Raw genomic sequence first — 24,743 nt, 5'->3', positions numbered from 1 at the left:
AACCACCCAGCTAAACTGCTCCTGAATTCCTGACCCACAGAAACTGTGAGGTGATAAATGTTCATTGTTTTAAGCCAGTAAATTTAGGGATAATTTATTATGTAGCAATAGATAACTAATATATCTAGCAAAAATGATTGTTCTCTCCTGGTCAAGAATATATTAAATAATTCAATATTCTATGAAGTCTTAGTGCTTACATATGTAAGAAACTTGATGGAAGTTTCCCTAAATTTGACAACAAATCTATAATTTTCACCAATTTTACCAATAAGCTGTGAAATAAGAGACTTTTCTAAACTATCATTGATAAAACTATTTTTATTAAAAATTCCAGAGGGAAGACTGATGTATTTTTTATTCTTTTTATAGAAATATTACAAGATTGTCATATGAAGAGGCAATCAAAAACTATGCAGCTAAATATATAGAAAAGTCTATTATAGAGGATTATAGTTTATTGGTTAAAAAAAAGTATGACTTTTTTGAGTTTGTAATATATATAGTACAAGATTTTTTTATGTGTAATTTATTGTGATTTCCTTTCCTAGTCTAAATAAATATTCACTTTTGAATCAATTCTCAATAATTTTGCATTATTTTTCTAGAGGGCTCTACAAAACCTTTGCTCTCACATTGCACATGGTAAAATGTTTTGTCAATTACTTACTGAAGAGGTCTAAAGATTGTTTGAAATTCATTTAGAATCAAGGTGGGGTATGAGTAGGGAAAATCTGGCATTGTGCCCTTGGCCTAGATAATTTATCCCCTTTTAACAAACAAGGGGCAAGCCCACATCCACCCCTGAGAATTCTGTTTGTATATATGGGGTGGGGTGGGGGGATCCCCATGTGGGTTCCCACCTGGACTTCAGAGGATTTCCTAACTAGTTCTCCCTCTTTTTAATAGCCAGAGGCTTTTAACTTCTGCATTCTTCAGTGTCCCTATTACTCCATTATTTCTCTTTTCCCCCTTGGGAGAGACTAATGGAGACGGAAACAGGATTATTTCCATCAAAAAGGAACTTGTGAAATTTACTGCAAAACAGCCTTACCATGGTATGAGAGCTGTTAAAAAGAATATGGTAGGCCTCTAAGCACTGATGACCATTAAAAGATACTCAAGATAAATGGTAAAGTGGAAGAAAAAAAGCAAGTTGCAAAGCAATATGCATAGTTTTAGCCTGTTCTTATCCTGAAATTACTGTATTTCATTCATTCTGAGATGAACATCCTATCAAATTTTAATATCTCTGATCAATGGCCTGTCAGAGTTTAAGCGGCAGTTTTTTCTCTTAGAGGCCTGTAAAATAAGATGCACGCTATAATCAATGATACCTTAGATTTGATGAAATATAACTATTGTTAAAGAACAAATCTTGAGCCGAGTACATTTAAAGATGAAATTGGCTTTATTCAACGTTTCATGAACCAGGCAGCATCCCATCTAACAAATAGAAGGAGGGAGTTGTATAAAATGGAAGGTTTTTACAGGCAGAAAGCAGGTGGGACAAGGAAGTTAAAAGTGGATTCTTTTGGGGAAATTTACCCTTTCTTAGAGAAAGGTAGGGGGGAATCTTATCAGGCAGATTGCCTCACTAGTGCTGACCAGGAAATTAAAATTTCACTCCTGGGAGAGGCCGAAACTACAGTTTGGTTACGTATTAGGTCTTGCATGCGGCTTGAAAGTCCTAGTCTGGAAAACATTTCAGCTGTTTGGAAAGCCTTCTGTTAAACTGAAAAACCCTAGGTGTTGTGGCATAGACAGAAACTGGTTACCAAGAACCTACTTGTAGGGCTGGTTGACATGGCAACAGAGTATTGTTATGTTATACAGGGATTGGTGCTACGATTCTAATGCTGTGGCTTCTCACTTTAAAAGGAGATAGCAGCTCAAGTGTGAAGAGACTCACCCGTCTGGATTGGCTGGGACGCTCTCACTAGGCTGGCAGGTGGGGAAACAAGCCCAAGAGGAAATAAAAGAGGCCTGGAATCCCATCAGCTTTACCATCAAGTGTATCCTTTCTTAGTAGCAGAAATGGATCCTTTATCCAAGTTCTGTTGAGCCTATAACCCAGGGGGTATCTTGGGCTCCTGCTGTATCAGTGCAATATATTTAAGTATATTTGCATACAAAAAAGTTAGCAAGAATACATGTTAAATTAATGAGAGATTATTTCTCAGGAATGAGGTTAACGCAGATTTAAACTTTCTACGTTTACATTTCTCTATTATTACCTTTAAAAAAAAACTCATGCATTACTTTATAATCGGGGGAAAAAAGGAAAGACATTCAAGTGGGAAAATACAGGCTAATATCAATAATGAAGTGGGTAGGCAAGTGATCTTTTTCCTTTTCACGTCTCAATCCTTGTCAACTTCTTAATGAGCATGAATTGTTTTTCCAAAACGAAAATTTGTTTTAAGAAATAAAAGAAACTTCCCTCAAACCCATTTCACTTCTTCAAATAAAAATAAATGCACAAATCCTTCAACATTGCAAGAAAAAAGTAGTTTATTTCTAAATCAAATTAACACAGGATTTGGACGATTTATTCATTAAGCAAACACTCTGGTGAGAATAAACTGAGCGCCCACTGTCTGGTAGAGACAATTCTCGCGATTTCCTCGCTTATTACGTGAATTTGATTAAAAAAATTTTTTTAAATCAAAGACGGTTTCAAAACACCCGTAACTTTCTAAAACGCGTGCTTTAGAAAGGAAGGGACGCCACCAGTTTATCGCCTCTCCTCTCACGTGACCCTCTCTTACCCGGGGAAGCCATCTTAAGCCGCGCCTCATAGAGGAAACTACATCTCCCAGAACCTTTGCGCTTTGCGTCGTGCTGGCACTTTTAGTGGCCGGGTCTTAGAGCTGAGCCTGTAGCTGGGCGCCATCTTTGACTCTGGCAGTGTTGGGTTTCTGCTGGTGTTGCTGCTGAGAGGACGGCGGGCGGCAGCGGCTAAGAAAGAAGAAAGACGTGGCAGCAAACGGGAGTCGGGGATAGTGTCGACGGTTCGGTAAAGTTTCTGTTCTCTGGTAACTAGACCCGTTTTTTGCTTCCCGGGTGGCTTGGGGCCGGGGAGGTGGGGGAGAGGGCGAGGGGAGTGGCCACGGCCTCCCCTCGCCCCTGGGTCGCGGCCTAGCCCGGGAAGTCAGAGCGGGTCCTTTGGCCCCGCGGTAACGACCCCCTCCCCCACCTCCCGGCCGCTGCCGTCGCCGGGGCGGGCTGGGAGCCCCAGGCTCCCGCTCCCATCCACCCCACCCCCACCCCACTTCACCCCACCCCACCCCCACGGCGCCTGCTCCTTTTCCCAACGAACCTTCTTCCCCTCCCCCACATCCGGTGTTGGTGAAACTGTAGGAGCCCGGAGCAGCCCCAGGAAGCCGACTTGTTTCCCTACTCCCAGAGGAGAACTGACACTAGATTGCTTTCTTTGGGGGCAACAGTTTCCGTAGTTGAGCGGACCCCCGCTGCCTAAGTCAAATTGAGTGCCAGGAGCTGATTTTACCTACTCTCATTCCTCTCCAGGGTCCCACTACTTGGGAGATTTTCTCAAACTCCACACACAGAAAGCCACCGACCTTATTCCGGTATCCTACACCCCTTCCCTACCTTAATTACACTTCCCACTCCCCGCCCTCAGCATCGGAGTCAAGAGCAACAGGGACACTTCCGTTCTCCTTGTAGGACTGATGAAACCGTAATGAAGAACACCCCCTAAACTCCCATAATCGGTGCGGATTCCTATGGGGAAGGCCCATATTGTTGACATCTTCCAGGCCTTGGTTCTGGACCTTGAGAAGGAGGCTGAACTAGTGATAGCGATGCTTTTTAGGGTAAATGTATGTAGGTATTGGGGGAAGGGGAGGGATCAACCGAGAAGGCATGGAAGTGGTTTAAAGCTAATATTTCAGTTTTTGCTGCTCATATAGAGTCCAACCTAGGAGTTACTCATTTGCAGGCTGTAATGCTTCTCCAGACTAAAAATGTTTGAAAACCAAGCATGGATTAACTCTCCATACGAACAGTAAATTGAAAATTCAGCTTCTGAGTAAAATTTAAAAATTTTACTCCCAAAGCATTTTTTTTAGGTACCCACATTTTTAAAAAATTGTGTTACTTTTAATTAGAGTTGAAAGGCCTCAACTAGAATTTGCTGTTAATGACCAGTATGTGGAGTCTGATTTAGCTTTCCAGAATTGACATTTTGGGTTTTATTGCCAAATCACAGTCCTAAACGATGAATGTTGAATGATGCACTATGTTTTTGTTTAAATGAAATTTACTGAGAATAATTAACTTCAGAATTAAAGGAAATTGATGTTGCTATCATGAGGCAGCATACAAAATACATATTTTAAAAACTGAAGACATTTCAAGCAGGTATAGTTCTTGAAGCAGAAAGAACATGAACCTGGGATTTGGAAGACCTGGTTTCTAGCTGCTACTGATCAACTCTATTACTCTGGGAAAGTAGGCCTCAGTTCTTTTTCCTGTAACATGAGTAAATTGGACTGTTTGAATTCAGAACTCAGAAAGTTGGAAGGGATCTTAAAGCCCTCTGTGAAAGCGTTTGGGAATGTTCTCCATTGCTGTCATTTTTCCTCCAAAAATAACCTGGTTTGGAAGTCATTGGTCCAACGGGAATTTGACTCCCCATAGAAATTGGAGAAAAGGTAATGCAAGTAGAGAGGAACAGCTGTATATCTGTTTGAGGAGTAAACCCACCAATAGATTCTGGTACGAATTTCAGAGACATAAAAAGAATGAGTGTATGTACCTTAAGTGTACCAGTTTCCTCACTCTCTCCTGGCAGAAGATGTAGCACTTTTAGTGGTGCTGGGATTCTGGGATGTGTTCCTATTACGTCTAATACAGATGAAGATGTGGTAGAGGGAAAGATGGTGGCAGAAGGACCGGATAAAGAGGCAAAATTGCCCGCGAAAAAGAAAAGAAAGAAGGGTTTGCGAATTAAGGGGAAAAGACGACGAAAGAAACTGATCCTTGCGAAAAAGTTTAGTAAGGATTTGGTATCTGGGAGGCCAGTTGCAGATGCCCCTGCTTTGTTGGCTTCCAATGCCCCTGAGCAGGATGAAGAAAGTCTTTTTGAGAGCAATATAGAAAAACAGATCTATTTACCTAGTACTAGAGCCAAGACCTCCATCGTGTGGCACTTCTTTCATGTTGACCCCCAGTACACCTGGCGGGCTATTTGTAACCTCTGTGAAAAAAGTGTTAGCAGGGGTAAACCAGGTAGCCATCTTGGGACATCTACTCTTCAGCGACATCTGCAGGCAAGGCATTCACCTCACTGGACCAGGGCAAACAAATTTGGAGTTACTAGTGGGGAGGAGGATTTTACTTTGGATGTACCTTTATCTCCCTCTTCCGCGGGAAGCAGTGGAAGCTTTGAATATATCCCTACTGATCCATTGGATAATAATGGAATGGGAAAGAAACGTGATAAATCAGTATCTGATGCCCTGAAGGCAGAAAGAGGGAGATTTCTCATCAAAAGTAACATTGTCAAGCATGCCTTAATTCCTGGAACAAGAGCCAAGACATCTGCAGTTTGGAATTTTTTCTATACTGATCCTCAGCACATCTCAAGAGCTGTCTGTAATATATGTAAAAGAAGTGTGAGCCGGGGTAGGCCGGGTTCTCACTTAGGAACTTCGACACTTCAACGACACCTGCAGGCCACACATCCCATCCATTGGGCAGTTGCCAACAAAGACAGTGGTGCAGTTGGAAATGGATTAGATGAAGCTGAGACTGAGAGAAATGATCTCTTGAGTGATACTTTGCCTGGAGAGAAGTCTACAGGCAGCCAGGATGTAACAGCTGAGGACCTTAGTGACTCTGATTCAGATGAACCTCCTGTATTAGAGGTTGAAAATAGAAGATCTGAGAGTCCTATTCCTGTTGCAGAGCAAGACACTCTAATGCATGCACAGGAACAAGAAACAACATATTGTGAAAATTCAACCTCAAGTCAAATAAGTCAAGCAATTATTCAAATGATTGTGGAAGATATGCATCCTTACAACTATTTCTCAACTCCAGCCTTTCAGAGGTTCATGCAGATTGTGGCCCCTGACTATAGGTTACCATCTGAAACTTACTTTTTCACTAAGGCTGTGCCTCAATTATATGATTGGGTCAGAGAAAAAATTTTCTTAACTTTGGAGAATGTTCAAAGCCAAAAGATCCACCTGACTGTGGACATATGGACCCATGACCCATCCACGGACTATTTCATTGTGACTGTACACTGGGTCTCTTTGCAAACTACACCTTCTTCCAGTAATGGCAGGATCCCCAATTTTAGAAAGTGGGCAGTTCTATGTGTAACAGGTTTGGCCAAAGACTGTTTGATAACCAACATTTTACAAGAATTAAGTGACCAGATTGGTCTGTGGCTTTCTCCTAATTTCCTCATCCCTAGCTTCATCGTTTCTGACAATTCTTCTAATGTAGTACATGCAATCAAAGATGGTGGTTTTACCCATGTGCCATGCTTTCTGCATTGTTTAAATACAGTCATTCAAGACTTTTTCTGTGAGCACAAAAGCATTGAGAACATGTTAGTGGCTGCTAGGAAAACCTGTCATCATTTTAGTCATTCAGTCAAGGCCCGTCAGATACTACAAGAATTCCAAAATGATCACCAACTTCCATGGAAAAATTTGAAGCAGGATGAAGCTGGCCATTGGATTTCTACCTTTTATATGTTAAAATGGCTCTTGGAGCATTGTTACTCAGTTCACCATAGTCTTGGTAGAGCCAGTGGAGTTGTGCTCACCTCCCTTCAGTGGACTCTAATGACGTATGTTTGTGATATTCTTAAACCATTTGAGGAGGCCACCCAGAAAGTGAGTGTGAAGACCACAGGATTGAATCAGGTGCTACCCCTAATCCATCATCTACTCCTTTCCCTGCAGAAACTCAGAGAAGATTTTCAAGTTAGAGGTATTACTCAGGCCCTCAATCTGGTAGACAGTTTATCTCTGAAACTTGAAACTGATACCCTATTAAGTGCCATGCTCAAATCCAAGCCCTGTATCTTGGCTGCTTTGTTAGACCCTTGCTTTAAAAACAGTTTGGAAGACTTTTTCCCTCAAGGTGCACATTTGGAAACTTACAAGCAGATCCTTGCAGAAGAAGTTTGTAACTATATGGAATCTTCATCAGAGGTCTGCCATATTGCAACTTCAGAAGCTTCTGGTTCCTTAGCCATAGTAGGAGCTGATTCATTTACCTCATCTATAAGAGAAGGCACCTCCAGTTCAGGGTCTGTTGATAGTTCAGCTGCAGATAATGTTGCCATTGGAGGCAAAAGCTTCATGTTTCCTTCTGCTATGGCAGTAGTGGATGAATACTTCAAAGAGAAGTATTCAGAGACCTCAGGAGGTGATGACCCTTTGATTTACTGGCAGAAGAAGGTGAGCGTATGGCCAGCTTTGACCCAAGTTGCCATTCAGTATCTGAGCTGCCCCATATGTAGTTGGCAGTCTGAATGTATCTTTACTGCAAATAGCCACTTTCATCCAAAGCAGATCATGAGCCTGGACTTTGACAATATAGAACAGCTGATGTTTCTGAAAATGAACTTGAAAAATGTTAACTATGATTATTCTTCATTGGTTCTGAGCTGGGATCCTGAGAATGAAGTTATTCAAAGCAATGAAAAAGAAATATTATCTTAATTTCTTTTTCCTTTCTCCATTTAAAATGGGCAACTTATTGCTATGTTACTGTGTCCTAATTGCTATAATTGTTGTATACAGTTATACTAATTATTCTTTATGCACAATCTGGGGAAACCTGAAAACACAGAAAGGGCTGAAAATTCCTCAGGGGTAATATAATGTTGACAAAGTGAAGATTAAAGATTTCATAGTAGTAACTCAGTGTAGCTGTCACTTGAAATTTTGTTTATACCAATTGAGAGAAAAAAAGACTTTTTTAATTAAAAAAATATAGTGCAGCATTGAAAAGCCTTAGGCTATTTCTGGCTGGTAGATTGAACTAGTAATTGGTTTTAAGTAAAAATTTCTCTCAACCTGGGAGGTTTGATTGCTCTGAAACCAATGAAATAGAGAAAAAGCATACTAAACTGGTATCTCTCCCCATCACCACCATTTTTCTATTTCTTTAAAAACCCTGATTCATACTTACAGCTTGGCAAAAACAAAGTTCACAAAATTGTTTTATATTTAGGAATTCCTAATTGCCTCCTCATACTGGTCAGCGTTATAATTTCAACTTACTGAGTGTGATAGAGTTGCCCTTTATATTTAAGATTGGGTCTATATAGAGAGGAAACATTAGAAAACAATTAGGAAGAAATTACTTTTAGTCTTTGAATTGCCCTTTTTAACTTTTATTGTAAAAACAAAGATTAGCTACTTTTATATTATTTATGGGTAAATGACAAAAAGTTTACAGAATTGAAAAAGATTGAATGGAAATTGGAATGAAAGCCCCATGAGTATACTGTGACAAACCAGTATCCCTTTCCCACAGAATGTTTCTCTGAATTTAAGTGATCTTAAATGTCATTTAAAAATTATACTGAATGATCCATAGTACTGTATTCTTAACTATGAGGTTATTTTGGCCTTAATTCTTATTTAAAAATAAGCAGTCAATATTTTCATGTGTTAGGAATCATTGCCTCACTGGTAAAATGAGAGAATTGATCTCAATTGATCTTGTCCCTTTCCACTCTGGAAGTATGTTTTTGTGATTGAGTGGGAGGCCATAAATGATGACTTTTAGTAAAAGTCTATTAAAAGTTTCAGACTGAATAACTAATGTAAGATCCCAATTTTTCCTTTTTTTCATTTTAGATTTGGGGATATTCCCTGCCCAAAAATTTCCTGGAAAATTGACTAGTATTAAGTGTGAGTAAAAGGTGTCCACTTTTTTTTAAGTTTTGATTTTAGTTTTGTCTTGGGTAGTATTTGGCAAGATTTAGCCTAGAAATTATGTAGTATTTATTACGTGAGAATCAAAATTGCTTTGTTACTGGGCTGGTTCAAAATTTAGAACTCATTTCTATGTATCAAAATTGTTTTTTGTTTTTGTTTTTCGTTTTTTTGAAATTCTTAAATGGTAAATGTACCATTGTGAAATAAAATTTCAACTCCAAAAGTTTACCCTTTTACTAACTGGAGTAAATGGATAATTATAAAGTCTTTAGTTGAAGCCATCACTAGTAAAGAATTTGGAACTAGGCTGCATAAGCAAGCCTTTGCAGGGCCACCATTGAATGTCATGCCGGTGACACTGGTGTTGCTATAACAGAAGGAAAACATCTTCCCTTATTAGATAGAAGCTTTCTGTAATTTTGACAGTGCCAGTTCAGGATGACTATAATGCTGCTCTGCCTTCTACAGCTTGCTGCACCGCTCTGTAGTTACTCTATAACTATACATTTCTATCTTTTTTGGTTAAACACTCCCTGAAGGTGATAAAAGATGATGTGATGATATATATACATCCACATTGTACACATCGATATATGTGTAAGGATTTCCCTTCATCTTTATTTTGTGGGCTGGGCAAAATTTAGTGTAACATATTAATATACTTCATGATACTTTGGTAGAAGAGGAAGTTCACTATTTTTATAATGAACCCAAATTTAAAAGCTTTTGTAGTATATTTTAAAAGGGAAAACTTACCCAGATGTTTTATTTCTACACATTTGTGTATGTGTGTGTGTGTGTGTGTGTATAAGCCAGTTAGTATATATGTATATGTATATTATACATAAAACACTTTATATTTTTACATACAAGTATGTTTTTATTATACAGATAATAAAGATGGGGGAAGGTTTCTGTTTTTTTCTTAATAGGTGAAGAAATCTTGAAGACCAGAAATTGGATCTTATTGAATTTTGGTGTTCTTTTTCTTTTTCTTTTTTCTTTTTAAATTAATTGTTCGGCTATGGAAGATGGATCTTTTTTTTTTTTTTAATAATTCTTTGAATCTCAAGTTCATCTTTATATGAACTCTTTTTTGTTGTTTTTTTGTTGAGGAGATAACTAACCCTAGCTGTCTCCAGTTTGACAAAGGTTGTTTGAATGGACTTAAATCTCTCAGTAGTTGGGAGATGTTTTAAAAACACGCCCTGTGTTTGAATTGTGGCTGAGAGGTTTCCTTGGCAATGTGAGGAGGAAAATTCTTTCTGCCTCATTATTATTAATTCATGGATTGAGTGTTGGTTCGACCTACAGGCGTAATAGATTGGAACTCAGTGAAGACACAGACATTGCTGCTGAGAGCAACCAGCTAATAATGTAAGTGTGGAAATGTGTTCTTTTTTCCCTGATTAAAGGAGTGAACATTTTTGTAATTTAAGGCATAATTTTCCTGAATCAGTAAGAAAATCAAAAAAATATTGTCAACACATTTTTTTCTTGTAATTGTTCATGAGTTTTTAGTTTTTTTGAGGGAAATATCCCTACCCCCTCTTTTTTTGATAATATATGCACATTATAAAAAAGGTAAAAACAATATAAACAAGGTGGACTCTTCCTGTAATTCCACCTCCTCAGAGAAAAGCACTGTTAATAGTTTATCGTGGCATAGTTCAGTGTCCATACACATAGCTCTGCCTCACCTTTTTCTAATGACTACATAGTGTTCCTTTGTATGGATGGATGTGCCATAATATATGTATCCCTGATTGGTAGACATTTGGGTTTTTGCCATTAAAAACAAAAAAGCCCTGCATCCAAAAACAGCTCTGTACACACATATATGTGAACTATTTCTTTGAACCACTTCTTAGATGCGAATTTGTAGAATTGTTAAAATTCCTAAAGAGATTATACCAATCTACTGAATTAATGAAGTCTTTTTGATTTTTAGAAGTTCTTAACACATCCCTTTTAGTGAAGATATTAATCTTTGGCCATGTTGCTGGTAAACCTTTTGCTATATGAATGTTTTTCATTTTATGTAGTGAAATCCATCAGTTTTATTAAGGTTTGTAATTTTGGTGTCATGTTAAGGACAGGTGTTTTTCATCCTGAGCTTATAAAAAAAATAGCATGCATTTTTTTTTCCAGTACTTGGGTGGTTATATATTTTATATTAAAAATGTAATCTGGGCTTCCCTGGTGGCGCAGTGTTTGAGAGTCCGCCTGCCGATGCAGGGGACACGGGTTCGTGCCCCGGTCCTCGAAGATCCCACATGCCGCGGAGCGGCTACGCCCATGAGCCATGGCCGCTGAGCCTGCGCGTCCAGAGCCTGTGCTCCGCGACGGGAGAGGGCACAACAGTGAGGGGCCCGCGAACGCCCCCCAAAAAAAAGTAGTCTAAGGATTGTAATTATATGACATTGCCTCTCTTCCTCCCATTAAGCATTGTCAAATATTGCTTGTTTTTTTGTTCAGCATAGTTACAAATTTAGAATCTTATATAGTGCTTTTAGTGAGCTAAAGCCTCTTTGCCATGCTTGCTTTTATTCCCTTGGAACCTTTTTGTATGAAGTAGTAATTGTTTTTTTCAAATGGGTAGCTAATTTTTTTGGTTAATTTCAAATGCCACCTTTTCCAGAAATTGCTTGGATTCTGTTAATCTTGTACTCATTCATTTGCCAATATTACATTTAAATGTTATCTTTTACATCTATGATAATATCAGGAAGCGCAAGGCCTCTCATTCTTTTTAAGATTTTCTTTATTTTTCTCAGTTACTCTAGGTTGTTTTGCAGTCTGTCAAGTTCCAGTAAAAATAAAGTATCACTGAGATTTTGAATTGAATTGCATTCAATGTTATTATCTGAATGATTGTTGCTGGCACAGGAAATTTATTGATCTTTTAAATATCTTATTTTAAATTTCTTTAGTTGATGGTTAGATTTTATAGTTTGCAAGCATATAATGTGCAGATACTAAATTTTTTGCCTCATCCTTTCTAATCTTTATACTTTTTTTTCCTTATTGCATATACTGGACTCTGGAACAGTGTTGAATGATGGTGCAGACGGCGAGACTTTATTTTTGCCTTTTTTTTTTTTTTTTTTTTGCCTTGAGTGCTTTACCTCTAGTGTTTTACCATGTCTCATGTGTTGATAGTTTCTGATGAATTAGTACATTCATGCTAAGGAGGTTCCTTGTAATTTACAAAGAGTTTTTACTGGGAGTAGATGTTGTGTTGTAGCTTTCTTTTTTGTTAAGCCATTTTAACTTTAAAAAATTATAATTTTCAATCTTTATTTTCCACCGTTTTTCTGTTTTTGAAATCTTAAGATACCATAGAGTTTCTGTTTTTAGCCCCCCTTTATTCTATTAATGTAATGAATTTCTCAGTATTAAACCATTTTTTGTTCTGGAATAAACCCTCTTTGATCATGTTATTTTCTTTAAAAAATTTATTTTATTTATTTCTGGCTACATTGGGTCTTTGTTGCTGTGTGCGGGCTTCTCACTGCGGTGGCTTCTCTTGCTGCGGAGCATAGGCTCTAGGTGAGCAGGCTTCAGTAGTTGTGACTCACGGGCTTTAGAGTGCAGGCTCAGTAGTTGTAGCTCACGGGCTTAGTTGCTCTGCAGCATGTGGGATCTTCCCGGACCAGGGCACGAACCCGTGTCCCCTGCATCGGCAGGCAGATTCTCAACCACTGCGCCACCAGGGAAGCCCCTCTCCTGCCAGTTTTTAAATATTTATTTATTTATTTGGCCACACTGGGTCTTAGTTGCAGCATGTGGGATCTAGTTCCCTGACCAGGGATCGGACTTGGGCCCCCTGCATTGGGAGCGTGGAGTCTTAACCACTGGACCACCAGGGACGTCCCCCTCCCCCCCAATTTTTAAAGTTACCTTTTGGTGTACCCTACAAGGTGGAATGCATTCCCTGTGTTTGCGGTCAGAGGAATCCTGGTAGTGGATTGGTGAGGTGCTATTAAAGGTCCAGTCCTTCGTGGATCAGTGATGGTCAGGTCAGTTAGGGCAAACTTAAATTTTTTATGTCTGTGTTGCATTATATTAGAAAACTTAATGTTATTCTCAGCATAAAACAAAATAATCAGTAGCCACCTGTAATTCTACTACCATAGCCGTAACTACTGCTAACATTTTGGTCCGTGTTCTAGACTTCTTCCTGCTACTCATCTTCACCAGCATTTGGTGGTATGTTTTTGGATTTTAGCTCTTCTAAAAGGAATTTGCAATTCCCTGTGATGTTGAGTATCTTTTCATATGCTTGTTTGTCATCTGTATGTTTTCTTTGGTGAGGTGTCTGTTTCAATCTTTTGTCCACTTCTTCCAGGAGTGTTTATTGAAAAGACTATCCTTTCTCCATTGACATTGCCTTGCTCCTTTGTCAAAGTTTAGTTGACTGTATTTGTAATCTGTGTTAGTTTCCTAGGACTTCCATTACAAAGTACCACAACTGGGTGTCTTAAAGCAACAGGAATTTATTATCTCACAGTTATGGAGTCCAGAAGTCTGAAAAGGTGTTGGCAGGGTCATGCTCTCTCTGAAACCTGTAGGGAAATGATCCTTCCTTGCTTCTTCTAGCTTCTGGTGTTTGCTGGCAATCCGTGTCATTCCTTGGCTTATAGATGCATCGGTGTTTGAACATTTAGGTTTCTCAGTGGTTTTCCATTGTTAGAAGAAGATGGTGATGAACTTTCTTATGCACTATTATTTTGCATATTTGTTGAATTTTAATCTCAGGATAAATTCTAGAAATGGAATTGGAAGTCATAGGGTATGTACATTTTGAAGGTATGTTTAGTAACATAACTCTTCTAACCTTGGTTGCTGATTTAAAGGCTGGTTTTTGTCATGGCCTGCTGTTCTTGGATTAGGAATTGTTAGTAGGAAATATGAAGGAATTTGATTCAGCTGATTTCAAATTGTAGCTCAGTGTTTCTGTTGTTGTTGTTGTTGTTTCTGGCCGCACCTCTCAGCATGCAGAACTTCCCCTATCGACTGCACGCCCTGTGCAGGGGAAGCACAGAGTCTTAACCGCTGGACCACCAGGGAAGTCCCTAGATCAGTGTTTCTGAAACCTGATCTTCTGATGTAGGAGTTTGTAGAAACCCCTTCCAAATTCTGGCTTGTGCTCTTGTCATGTATTTTTACTTCTCTAGAAGCTTTCTTTCTTGAACCCTTTAGTGCAGGGGGCCAGGGTATGGCAAGGACTGAGGCGGGAGGGAATATTGGTCATTTTGCATAAGCACTATTTTATGGGTCAAGCCCTGAGAACTTCTTTTGCTCCTTGTTTGCAATTGGTGTGCAGCTCTTTGTCCATCTTAATTATATTAGCTATTAGCTCTACAGATTTTTCAGGAGTAATTGTTTCACCAATTTTTCTAGTGAGACAGTTTTTCCCACATACTTATAATTATATACTTTTGAAATAACAAAAATGCTTGTGAAAATATTGGAACTTCTGTTAGATGAAAAAAAATCTGGTTTGTCAGAAATGTAGATTTAGCAAATTATCTTGTGTAAAATAATCCAAGTCCCATTAATAATCTAAACTGCAGATCATTTATTGAGCGTGCAGTGCTTACCTAGGTTATGCTGAAGCACCGTAGAGAGTGCAAAAGAAAGAAGCATGACTATTCTTAACAAAACTTTTACATTGTAGATGAGAATGTACAACTTTCACATCAGAATAAAATGTGAATCAGTTTTCATAAGGCTCTGTTATAGGCAATATAGACATACTTATACAATTAAAATTTGGTTTTAACAATGTGATCTCATTGGTCAAGGTGATTTGGAGGAGAAAGTTGGAAGAATTTACCTGAAATACTTTCGTTCATTGACTTCTCATTTTAGGATTACGTTTAAAAGACAATTTCTGTGATTGAGTTGTCTTTTGGAAGATTAAACCCATATCAAGAGGACTTGGAGCTGGTCCTCGCCTTGAGGAAGCAGTGGCTTGTTTTCAAGAAGCCACTTCTCATCTGAGGATCTACTCAGCATGCCTAATCAAGGAGAAGACTGCTATTTTTTTTTCTATTCTACATGTACTAAAGTAAGAATTGGCATCTCTAAATCATTTCTTTCTATGATTTCCCTAATAAAATTGGATAAGATTTTCCCAATATACCAAGTCGTCTCTGTGTTTTGCTCAGCTATTTATGATCTGCTGTCAGTTTTTAGTAAAGGGTAGCATTCCTAAGGGAATTCATTCTTCATCATTTTTTTCTCTTCATTTTATGTTCTCCATATTCTCCAAAAATAAAAAGGTTCATAGCATTTAATCATCATTCAGTGTTCTTCTAGCTGTAATTAATCTGTTCAGGGTGCTTTCGGAATTAGGAACACTTTAACTGTGGCTGGCCAACTTTGCTTTTATTTACTTTGTGTTAAATGAATGGGTGGGTTGAATTTGACTTCTTGCTTAAGATTTCCTGCTGAATACTAAAGCCATTTTCTAAATAAGCTTTTGCAGCTTTATTGCTTTTTCTTTGTCAGAGCTTCCTGTTTTTCAGCTTGATTCTTCTATAGCTCCATTTAGATCTGTCTGCTGTTTTCTGTTGTTCTTTTATGACTAATTCTATGCATGTGTATTTTTTTTCAAAAATTTTTCTTAAATCATATTGGTGCTATGTTTAAAATTGTCAGTTTTGAGCAAAGCTTTGATTTTATATAGCAAGTTGCACAACAGTAGCATTTTGTTTCAGATATTAACGTTGTATGAAATACATAGTGAAGTATGGAATTATACTTAAATTCTAATCTATTAACTTTCTGATTTTCCATTAAAAACTAGTTACACAAGTCAGGATGTATGAAATGGTTTTGAAGATTAACAGTAAAATATATTTTTAAACAGTACCTAATACTACCATTTGTCTTTTTCAGGCCCGTCTCTCAGCTTGTGTCATTCATGTTGTCAGATCAGATGTAGGATGCTGTCAAGAAATAGGTTTTAGGAAATTAAAAATTTGTTGACCTCACATTGTTCGTGTCATCTCATCCCAGTTGTTTTCTACTTTACCTGTCTCTCCTTACTGCTTTGTGTTTGTCTAGATACCAAGAAATGTACAGTGAACATTTTGCCTGGGATCTAGTTTGGTACCACAGTTCTTTTCTGTATTATTCTCTTGTTTACAGGGTGACAGCTGTCCATTCCGTCACTGTGAAGCTGCATTAGGGAATGAAACTGTTTGCACATTATGGCAGGAAGGGCGCTGTTTTCGACAGGTGTGCAGGTTTCGGCACATGGAGATTGATGTAAGTTTTCAGTTTGTATTATAGTAAGTAGTCTTGTGTCCTAATGGGCCAATAAAAAATATGGGGGTAAAAAACAACATTTCATATAACATGTGAGTTAAATTTTTTTAATGACCTACTGAAATTTCTCTCATTAAAATGTTCACTTAATATCTAGATGTTACATGGTATGAATTGGTATCATATTTCTTAAAGGTAGTTTGGTAATCTGTCCAAAGTGTAAAAATTATATATGTATATTTGGGGGGTATTTATATTTCTATGTTTATTTTAAAGCAATCTGAACTTAGAGAAAACTTGCAAGTACAGTATTATAAAACTTTCTTCTAAGCCATTTAGGGGTAAATTACTGACATTTCCTATCACTTCCAAATACTTTCATGACTGTTTCCTACAAACAAGAAAGATACTGTCTTCCATAACTGTGATACAACCATCAAAATTAGAAAATTAACATATATGTATTATTTTCATTGAATCCTCAGATCCCATTCAAGTTTTGCCATTGTACTAGTGATGTCCTTTATTGCAGTAGGAGTGAGTCCAGAATCAAGTGTTGCATATAGTTGCCATAACTCTTCAGTCTCCTTCTGTCTAGAACAGTTAGTTTTTTCTTGCCTTTCATTGGCCCTGACATTTTTGGTAGTTTGAGGACAGTTATTCTGTAGAGTGTTCCTCAATTTGGGTTTATCTGATATTTTCTCATTACTAAATTCAGGTCATGTATATTTGGCAGGAATATCACAGAGTCACCTCTTATTATTCTTCTCATTGCTTATCATTGGGTGGCATACAATATTAATTATCCCATTACTGATGTTGTTAACTTCGATCACTTCATTAAGGTGGTATCCACCGGATTGCTTCACTATAAAGTTTTCCTTTTTGTATTTAGTAAGTATTTTTTGGAGAGAAACTTGGAGACCTTGTAATTATCCCGTTCCTCATCAAGTTCTCAAGGTTTTTTTTCTAGCTTTTTATGTGTGAATTCATGGTTTCCTATTTTATTCAATGTGTTTTATGTCACTACTATCATTTGTTATCCTCAGGTTGACTCAGTTTGGGCCAGTAAGAGACCTTAAAGCTGGTTTTTGTGTCTTTTTGATGTTTCCATCATTCTTTGAACACGTCTTCACTTTGTGGCCTAACAAGATTATCCAGGTTCATCTGGTACTTTTCCTCCTCCAGTTGTGGAATCAGCCATTTCTGCAAGGAGCCTTGGTTCCTTCTAGTGTAACTGCTTCTGGAGTGTCACTGCTTCCAGGCATGCAGTGGACAGAACAGAGGAATGTATAAATGTGTATACATACATTTATATCATTGTTTATTATTTTATGTATTGAAAATCATGAGTTCACATAGATGCTTCCAATTTACCAACACTACAGTGTTTTGTGTAGGCTTCTCCTTATTCATACTTGTAACTCTTTTCTCCAAAACTTGATTTCCATTGTTCTTAATCTTACTTGATCAGTCCCCTAGTTACGTAAACTAGACAGTGTATTACAGCCTGTTTCTTCCTCTCAGGCTCTGATGTCACATGAGGCTGCTCCTGCACAGGACATCTTTCTCACCTTGTTTCTATTCTGACATCCTGTACCAGGGCAGGCCTCCCACCTTGCTCCACTGTGAGGACTCCTTCCTCACCCTGCTCCGGACCTCATGGATGCCTTTTTCACATCCTTGGGCTTTGATACTGTGTGTTGGGCAGCCCTCCCATGTGAGATGCTTGCTTTCCTCACCCTGCTCATTCTCTGACTGTACCAGGACCCACTCAGAAGAGCCTGCCTTCCTCACCTCACTTGATCTTTGATGCCCATTCTAGGCTGACACTCCATGAGTATACCCTCCTCACCCTACATTAGGATCCCTTCTGCATAAAAGCCTTGCTCACCCTTCTCAGGCGCCAACCTTGTGCCAGGCCATCCTCCTACACAAATGCCTTACTAACCCTGACACCCTATGAGCTGGTTCCACCTTGTCACATGGATACCTTCCTCATCTCAGTCAACCTCCAACACCTTGCTCTGGGGCACTTGCCCTTCCCTCTCCCAACATGAATGCCTACCTCTCTCAGCTTCACCTAATGACTTTGGACTGAATTGTTTGAGAGGGGGTGGGGAAAGAAGAAAGAGACTAAATATGCAATTTGTATGCCTGTGGTTATATAACTACTCCATTCTGGTTTCAGATTTATGGTCTCTCAGCTACATTCTATGCTGTCTTCCAAATAGGGAATTCACTAAATACATTCAGAAAAAGAAATACTCTGGAACTTTCAAAAGATCATGTTGTAACATTGCGAGCAGAGTGTAAACTGGCACAACTCCTAGGAAAGGTGTATCAGTCTCTAAGAACATCTGCGTTTGGAGATTTTCTAAAAAACTCGTGGGACTTGGCATATGGTTTATTCATGGCTAAGATTTATTACAGTGATATAGTAAGGTTACACTGATCATAAAAGAAAAAAACACAGAGACTGGAGGAATCCATGTGTGGGTTTCTTTTATTATCTTTCCCTCCCATAAGGGGTCACAAAGAACATACATTTCCCCCAGTGGTGAAAATGCAGCAACATGTGTGGGGTGTTTTTGCCCAAGGAAGCCCATTAGATCAGCATCCAAATTTTTTTATTGGGGCTGGTCACATAGGCACCCTCTACCTAACACATACCAAAACTCTAGTCTCCTAGAAGGATGTCAGGTGTTCAGCATAAGCCATATTGTTTGCATGAACAGTCCAGGCACAGTGATCAGTTAACTGACCAGGAGCATTATAAGAGCCAATTTCCCACATGCCGGGAAAGGACCAGCCTTACAAGCAGGCTATCTGAGGACTGCAGGCTTAGGGCTAGGCTACTCTGTTAACTCTTTTTTGCACAGAGGCTTGTTTGGCTGCATCTTTCAAAACTACTAACTACTTGAACCTTTGTCTCATCTGTACTCATGTGCAAAATGAGATCTATGCAGAATTACTCATTGTAACATAATTTGTAATATGTAAAGTGTATGAAGCAACTGAACCTTCATTTAAAATAAATTTTATTACATTCATACAGTGGAGTGCTGGGCAGCTGTTACCAAAAAATTTTAAAGGGATACTACTTATTTATTTATATGAAAAGATCAGGATATAGTGTCACTGAAAAAGCAAAGGACAGAATAAAGTGTGTAATATACTACCATTTGTGTTTAAAAAAAAGATAAGGAAAAGAATTTATATTTGTTTTTCACTCGTATATGCCTTTTAAATATCTCTGGAAGTATAAAGGAGAAACCTAACAACAATGGCTATAGGAGAGTGGAGATGGGAATGGTAAGGAGTCGGTTTACTGTATACCCCCCTTTCTAGATGCATCGACTTTCATTATTCATGGGTTCCATATTTGCAAATTTGTATATATGCTAAAATTTATAACCCCCAAATCAGTACAGATGTCCTCTTCATGATCTATTTAGTGCCATGTTTGTTTGCATTTTTGTGCTTTTTGTTTGTGATTTTGCTGTTTTAAATGGCCCCCAAGTGTAGTGCTGAAGTGCTGTATGTAATGTCCCTAAGTGCAAGAAAGCTCTTATGTGCCTTGTGTAGAAAACACGAGTGTTCGATAAGCTTCATTCAGGTGTGAGTTACAGCGCTGTTGACCTTGAGTTCAGTGTTAATGAATCAATGATACTTATTTATTTATTAAAATTTTATTTATTTTTGGCTGCATTGGGTCTTTGTTGCTGTGCACAGGCTTTCTCTAGTTGCAGCGAGTGGGGGCTACTCTTCATTGCGGTGTGCGGGCTTCTCATTGTGGCGGCTTCTCGTTGTGGAGCACTGGCTCTAGGCACACAGGCTTCAGTAGTTGCAGCACATGGGCTCAGTAGTTGTGGCACGCAGGCCCTGGAGTGTGCGGGCTTCAGTAGTTGTGGTGCGCGGGCTCTAGGGCATGCGGGCTTCGGTAGTCGTGGCACATGGGCTTAGTTGCTCCGCAGCATGTGGGATCTTCCCAGACCAGGGATTGAACCTGTGTCCCCTACATTGGCAAGCGGATTCTTAACCAATGCGCCACCAGGGAAGTCCCCAGTGATATTTATTAAATAAGGTGTCTTTAAACACAGACACACATCAAACAAGATTATGTATTGATCACTTGATGAAAATGTGACCAAGAGCTTTCAGGAACCCAACTCTGTTTCCTTGAGCAGAATTGTTCAGTATTTGCTAATTAAATAATGTGAGCATTAACTATATATCTTTCGACCATGTGCTATGTTACTGTTAAAAAGTTAAAGGAGGGGCTTCCCTGGTGGCGCAGTGGTTGAGAGTCCACCTGCCGATGCAGGGGATGTGGGTACGTGCCCCGATCCGGGAGGATCCCACATGCCGCGGAGCAGCTGGGCCCGTGAGCCATGGCCGCTGAGCCTGCGCGTCTGGAGCCTGTGCTCCGCGACGGGAGAGGCCACGGCAGTGAGAAGCCCGCATACCGCAAAAAAAAAAAAAAAGAGGAGTAATCATACAGGAGAATGTTACTATGGAGGATGCGTTGCTAAGTGAAAATGTACAGAATTATATGGAACAACTTTCTTTTAAGTGTGAATCAATACATTCTACAGGTTTTTGTTTTTGTTTTTTAAGAAAAAGAATTCTATACCAAAATAAGTGACTCTCACTGGGTAATGGCCTAACAGGCATTAATTTTATTTTCCAAGTCATCTTCTTTGCTTATGTTTTACTTTTTATTTTGAAACAAAATTCAGTAAAAGTATTAAACAGATCAAATAAACGTCATGTGACTCCTGTATAAAGAGGATGCTATCACAGTAGTCATCCAGTAATTTGAAGATTGCTTTCAGGAAAGAAGTAAAAACTTAAGCAAACACAAATCCAGGAGCAAGGAAGATTGGCATTAGATTCTGCCTCAAGGAGTAATAGAGTAATTGTTGTTATTCTAAAAAACAATGGTATCTATTATACCTACCTTTTAAGTGTAACGGGAGACTAATAAATTCTATCCAGTTTTTTCAGAGGCAAAGTTATTTGCTATACTTTTTTTTTTTTGCGGTACGCGGGCCTCTCACTGCTGCGGCCTCTCCCGCCGCGGAGCACAGGCTCCGGACGCGCAGGCCCAGTGGCCACGGCCCACGGGCCCAGCTGCTCCACGGCACGCGGGATCCTCCCGGACCGGGGCACAAACCCGCATCCCCCGCCTCGGCAGGCGGACTCCCAACCACTGCGCCACTAGGGAAGCCCTATTTGCTATACTTTTTAAAAATATGTGGCAGTAAATGCAGGACATAAATTTTTTACATAGTTTTTACCCAATCACTTTCAGAGATGTTGAGCTAATTTATATTTTCATTATCAGTATGTGGGACTCCATGATTCTTCCACATCCCTACCAACACAGTGTATTATCAAATTATCAGTCTCCCAATATAGTAGATATTGGGATCTTTGCCCCTTTTGATACATTTAAGGATCTTTTTGTAATGGTCATTGTTCCTCTGTTTCTTTCCTCCATATTTAAAGATTTCTGAAGTAGTGCTTCTGTTCTTTCCTGGAAATTTAATCCTTAGACTGCTTATTATGAGAGATCCAACATAATGCAGGTTATTAATCAGAATTTAGTTGCTTTTCAGAAGTGCTTATCATGTCTTTTTTTTTCTTTATTGAACTGTTTGTTAAAGTATATATAGAAATGTGCACATATCATAATCTTACAAGTTGAAGAATTTTCACAAAGTGAATATACTTACTAGACCAGCACCCTGATCAAGAAATAGAACATTTCCAATACTCTGTCTTCCCCCTTTATCTCTTCATTGTCACTCACCACACCCCCAAAACTAATCACCGTCTTGACTACTCTGCAATAGAGGAGTTTTAACTGTTTTGGTCTTTACATAAATGGAATTACACAGGATGTGCTCTTTTGTGTCTGGCTTCTTTCGTTCTGCACCCATGGTGTTAAGTTTATTCCCTCTCATTACTGGATAGCATTGTATTTTATGAATATACTACAATGTATTTATCCTTTCTAGTGTTGATGTACATTTGGTTTGTTTCCATTTTGGAGCTGTTACAAATAGTGTTCTTTGAATATTCTTTATATACATCTAATGTGTATATTAGAACTTATGTATGTGTTTCTCTTGGACATACATCCTGTTATCCAGCAAATCATTCTAGATGTACCAGTATTCTTGTTTTTCTTTTTCCCCTTTATAAGAGCGAGGTAGCTTGGGAAGGAAAGATAACCATCCTAGTGTGTTACATGAACCTTTAGAAGTCACGAATGGGAAGAGGAAGAATTTTTCCAAGTCTTGAACTCTCAGCTTCAAATAATAACTGCAGTTTATTGCGTCTTTTCTGTGTGCTAAGTGCTTCATGTACATTATTTCATTTAACTCTCATGAGAAACTAATTAATAGCTACTGTTACTCCCATTTTATAGCTGAGGAAAGTGAGACTAAGAGGTATTAAATTATTTGACATCACATGGTCAATAAGTAACATAATAGAGATTCTTGACTCTTATCCTTGATTCCATAGTCTTACCTACTATATTACCCTGCTTTTCTAAATTAAATGTAGACATTTAGGAGTTCAAGGATTAGGGCAAGGAGGAAAGAATAGCAGACTACTTCCCTGTTCCTTTCATCTCTCTGTCATGCTAGAATAAGTTACTTTCAGCAGCCCTTCTTCCTCATACTCAAAATCATTTCACATGCCTCAGATTTTTTAACCTTGTATGAACTTTGTCCAGAAAACATGACCAAATTAATACAGGTCACACTATTTTTTATTTGAAAATAATGTGTTTTTCCTCTTACAGAAAAAACGCAGTGAGATTCCTTGTTATTGGGAAAATCAGCCAGTGGGATGTCAGAAACTAAACTGTGCTTTTCATCACAACAGAGGACGTTTTGTTGATGGCCTTTTCCTACCTCCAAGCAAAAGTGAGATTCGTTTCAATTTTGAAAGAATAGTTACTGTATAATGAACACCTACATGCACAATGTACAGAGTACTTTATAAACATTGCCTTCTTTTAGTCTTGTGAGAGAGCAGTATTATTTTCACTTCACAGATGAGGGAATTGAACTTTATTAAGGTTAAATGACTTGTACACAGTCATAAGCCAATAAAATAGCAGTCACGATTAAAACTTTGTTTCCAAAATCCATGCTGCTTCACAAATGTTTCTTGGCAAGATAGTTTAGATTACTACAGCTTATTACCTCATTTCCCATTTTCTTATCATATCTATAGAGATTTTCAAAAGAAACTTGATTCTCCAGGCCAGGGGTGTTGGCAAGTCTGGTCTTCCACCTGTTTTGTAAAATAAAGATTTATTGAAATGAAGCCCTGCCCATTTGTTTATATATTTTCTGTGGCCAGATTTTTTTTTTTTTAAAAATAAGGAAACACAAGCTTTATTTATTTATTTATATTTATTTTTTGCGGTATGCGGGCCTCTCACTGTTGTGGCCTCTCCCGTTTTGGAGCACAGGCCCGGCGGCCATGGCTCACGGGCCCAGCCGCTCCACAGCATGTGGGATCTTCCCAGACCGGGGCACGAACCCGTGTCCCTTGCATCGGCAGGCAGACTCTCAACCACTGCGCCACCAGGGAAGCCCCTGTGGCCAGATTTTGTGCTACTGCTTCAGAGTTGAGTAGTTGAGACAAGATCTACAAGGCCTAAAATATTTACTATATACCTCTTTACAGAAAAACATTTGCTAACACTGCCCCTGCTCTAGGGTGTAATCTAAAATGAAACTTACACTCTGCCAAAAGCTAGTATTTAAAGTCCTTTTAAAGTAATTTCCTAGTGGAGTGATCAGCCATTTAAAGCCACATCTGCTATGTGATTAAAATTTGATGGATATATATTTTTATCTCTATTTAAGGGGAAAAAGGCTCACCCCTTTCTGGTATAATTCAGAAGTATTGCCCGCTATCTCTTTAAAAAGCTGCTTCTTGATCAAAGAGCCTAGAATTTTAGTATTAAAATTTAATGTCTAGAATTTGTAAATAGTTGCTGTGCATCTAGCTTCCTGTTTATTCTCTGTTTTGAGCACCCACTTTGAGTGTGTTTATGTGCAGTGAATAGTTACTAGTTGAAAGCCACATTTTCCCTCCCTGGGAGTTTAAAACCTAATTGGGAAAATGGGGAAATTAAAAATTAGATTAAAATTTTTTTTTTTTTTTTTTGCGGTACGCGGGCCTCTCACTGTTGTGGCCTCTCCCGTTGTGGAGCACAGGCTCCGGACACGCAGGCTCAGCGGCCATGGCTCACGGACCCAGCCGCTCCGCGGCATGTGGGATCTTCCGGGACCGGGGCACGAACCCATGTCCCCTGCATCAGCAGGCGGACTCTCAACCACTGCGCCACCAGGGAAGCCCAGATTAAAATTTTAATTAAAAGACATGAATTAAAAGGACATAATGCTCAAAGAAAATCACCAAACTTATGATAGGTGGTTGGAGATTTTTTTTTTTTAAAAAAACATCTTTATTGGAGTATAATTGCTT

The 24,743-nt window shown here is 38.7% G+C and overlaps 3 protein-coding genes across 13 annotated transcripts in view; all 3 read left to right on the top strand.

Annotated features, from left to right (window-relative positions):
• Positions 1-2,812: 2,812 nt before the first annotated feature.
• Positions 2,813-24,743, top strand: part of ZC3H11A (zinc finger CCCH-type containing 11A) — a 39,141-nt gene continuing 17,210 nt past the window's right edge. For 4 of the 11 annotated variants that reach the window (XM_067729361.1, XM_067729360.1, XM_067729358.1 and 1 more), the window contains exons 1-4: positions 10,176-10,316; positions 14,817-15,015; positions 16,101-16,220; positions 23,041-23,164. In XM_067729361.1, coding sequence (XP_067585462.1) covers positions 14,962-15,015; positions 16,101-16,220; positions 23,041-23,164 — 298 coding nt within the window. In that variant the 5' untranslated portion in view covers positions 10,176-10,316; positions 14,817-14,961. Of the gene's footprint in view, positions 3,039-3,531; positions 3,594-8,858; positions 8,913-9,871; positions 10,317-14,816; positions 15,016-16,100; positions 16,221-23,040; positions 23,165-24,743 lie in introns of those variants that run through there. The other 7 variants (XM_067729355.1, XM_067729354.1, XM_067729353.1 and 4 more) reach the window with 7 other exon arrangements.
• ZBED6 (zinc finger BED-type containing 6) lies at positions 3,846-8,926 on the top strand. The gene has a single exon (XM_067729349.1). It carries the CDS (start codon positions 4,770-4,772, stop codon positions 7,710-7,712), a length of 2,943 nt encoding a protein of 980 aa, XP_067585450.1. The 5' UTR covers positions 3,846-4,769; the 3' UTR covers positions 7,713-8,926.
• On the top strand, positions 9,378-9,801 carry LOC137219964 (uncharacterized). The gene has a single exon (XM_067729362.1). The coding sequence runs from the start codon at positions 9,378-9,380 to the stop codon at positions 9,474-9,476; it is 99 nt and encodes a 32-aa protein (XP_067585463.1). The 3' UTR covers positions 9,477-9,801.

Source organism: Pseudorca crassidens, chromosome 2 (genome assembly GCF_039906515.1).
Source record: "Pseudorca crassidens isolate mPseCra1 chromosome 2, mPseCra1.hap1, whole genome shotgun sequence".
Classification (NCBI taxonomy): domain Eukaryota; kingdom Metazoa; phylum Chordata; class Mammalia; order Artiodactyla; family Delphinidae; genus Pseudorca; species Pseudorca crassidens.
This window is presented reverse-complemented; position numbering and strand designations above follow the sequence as displayed.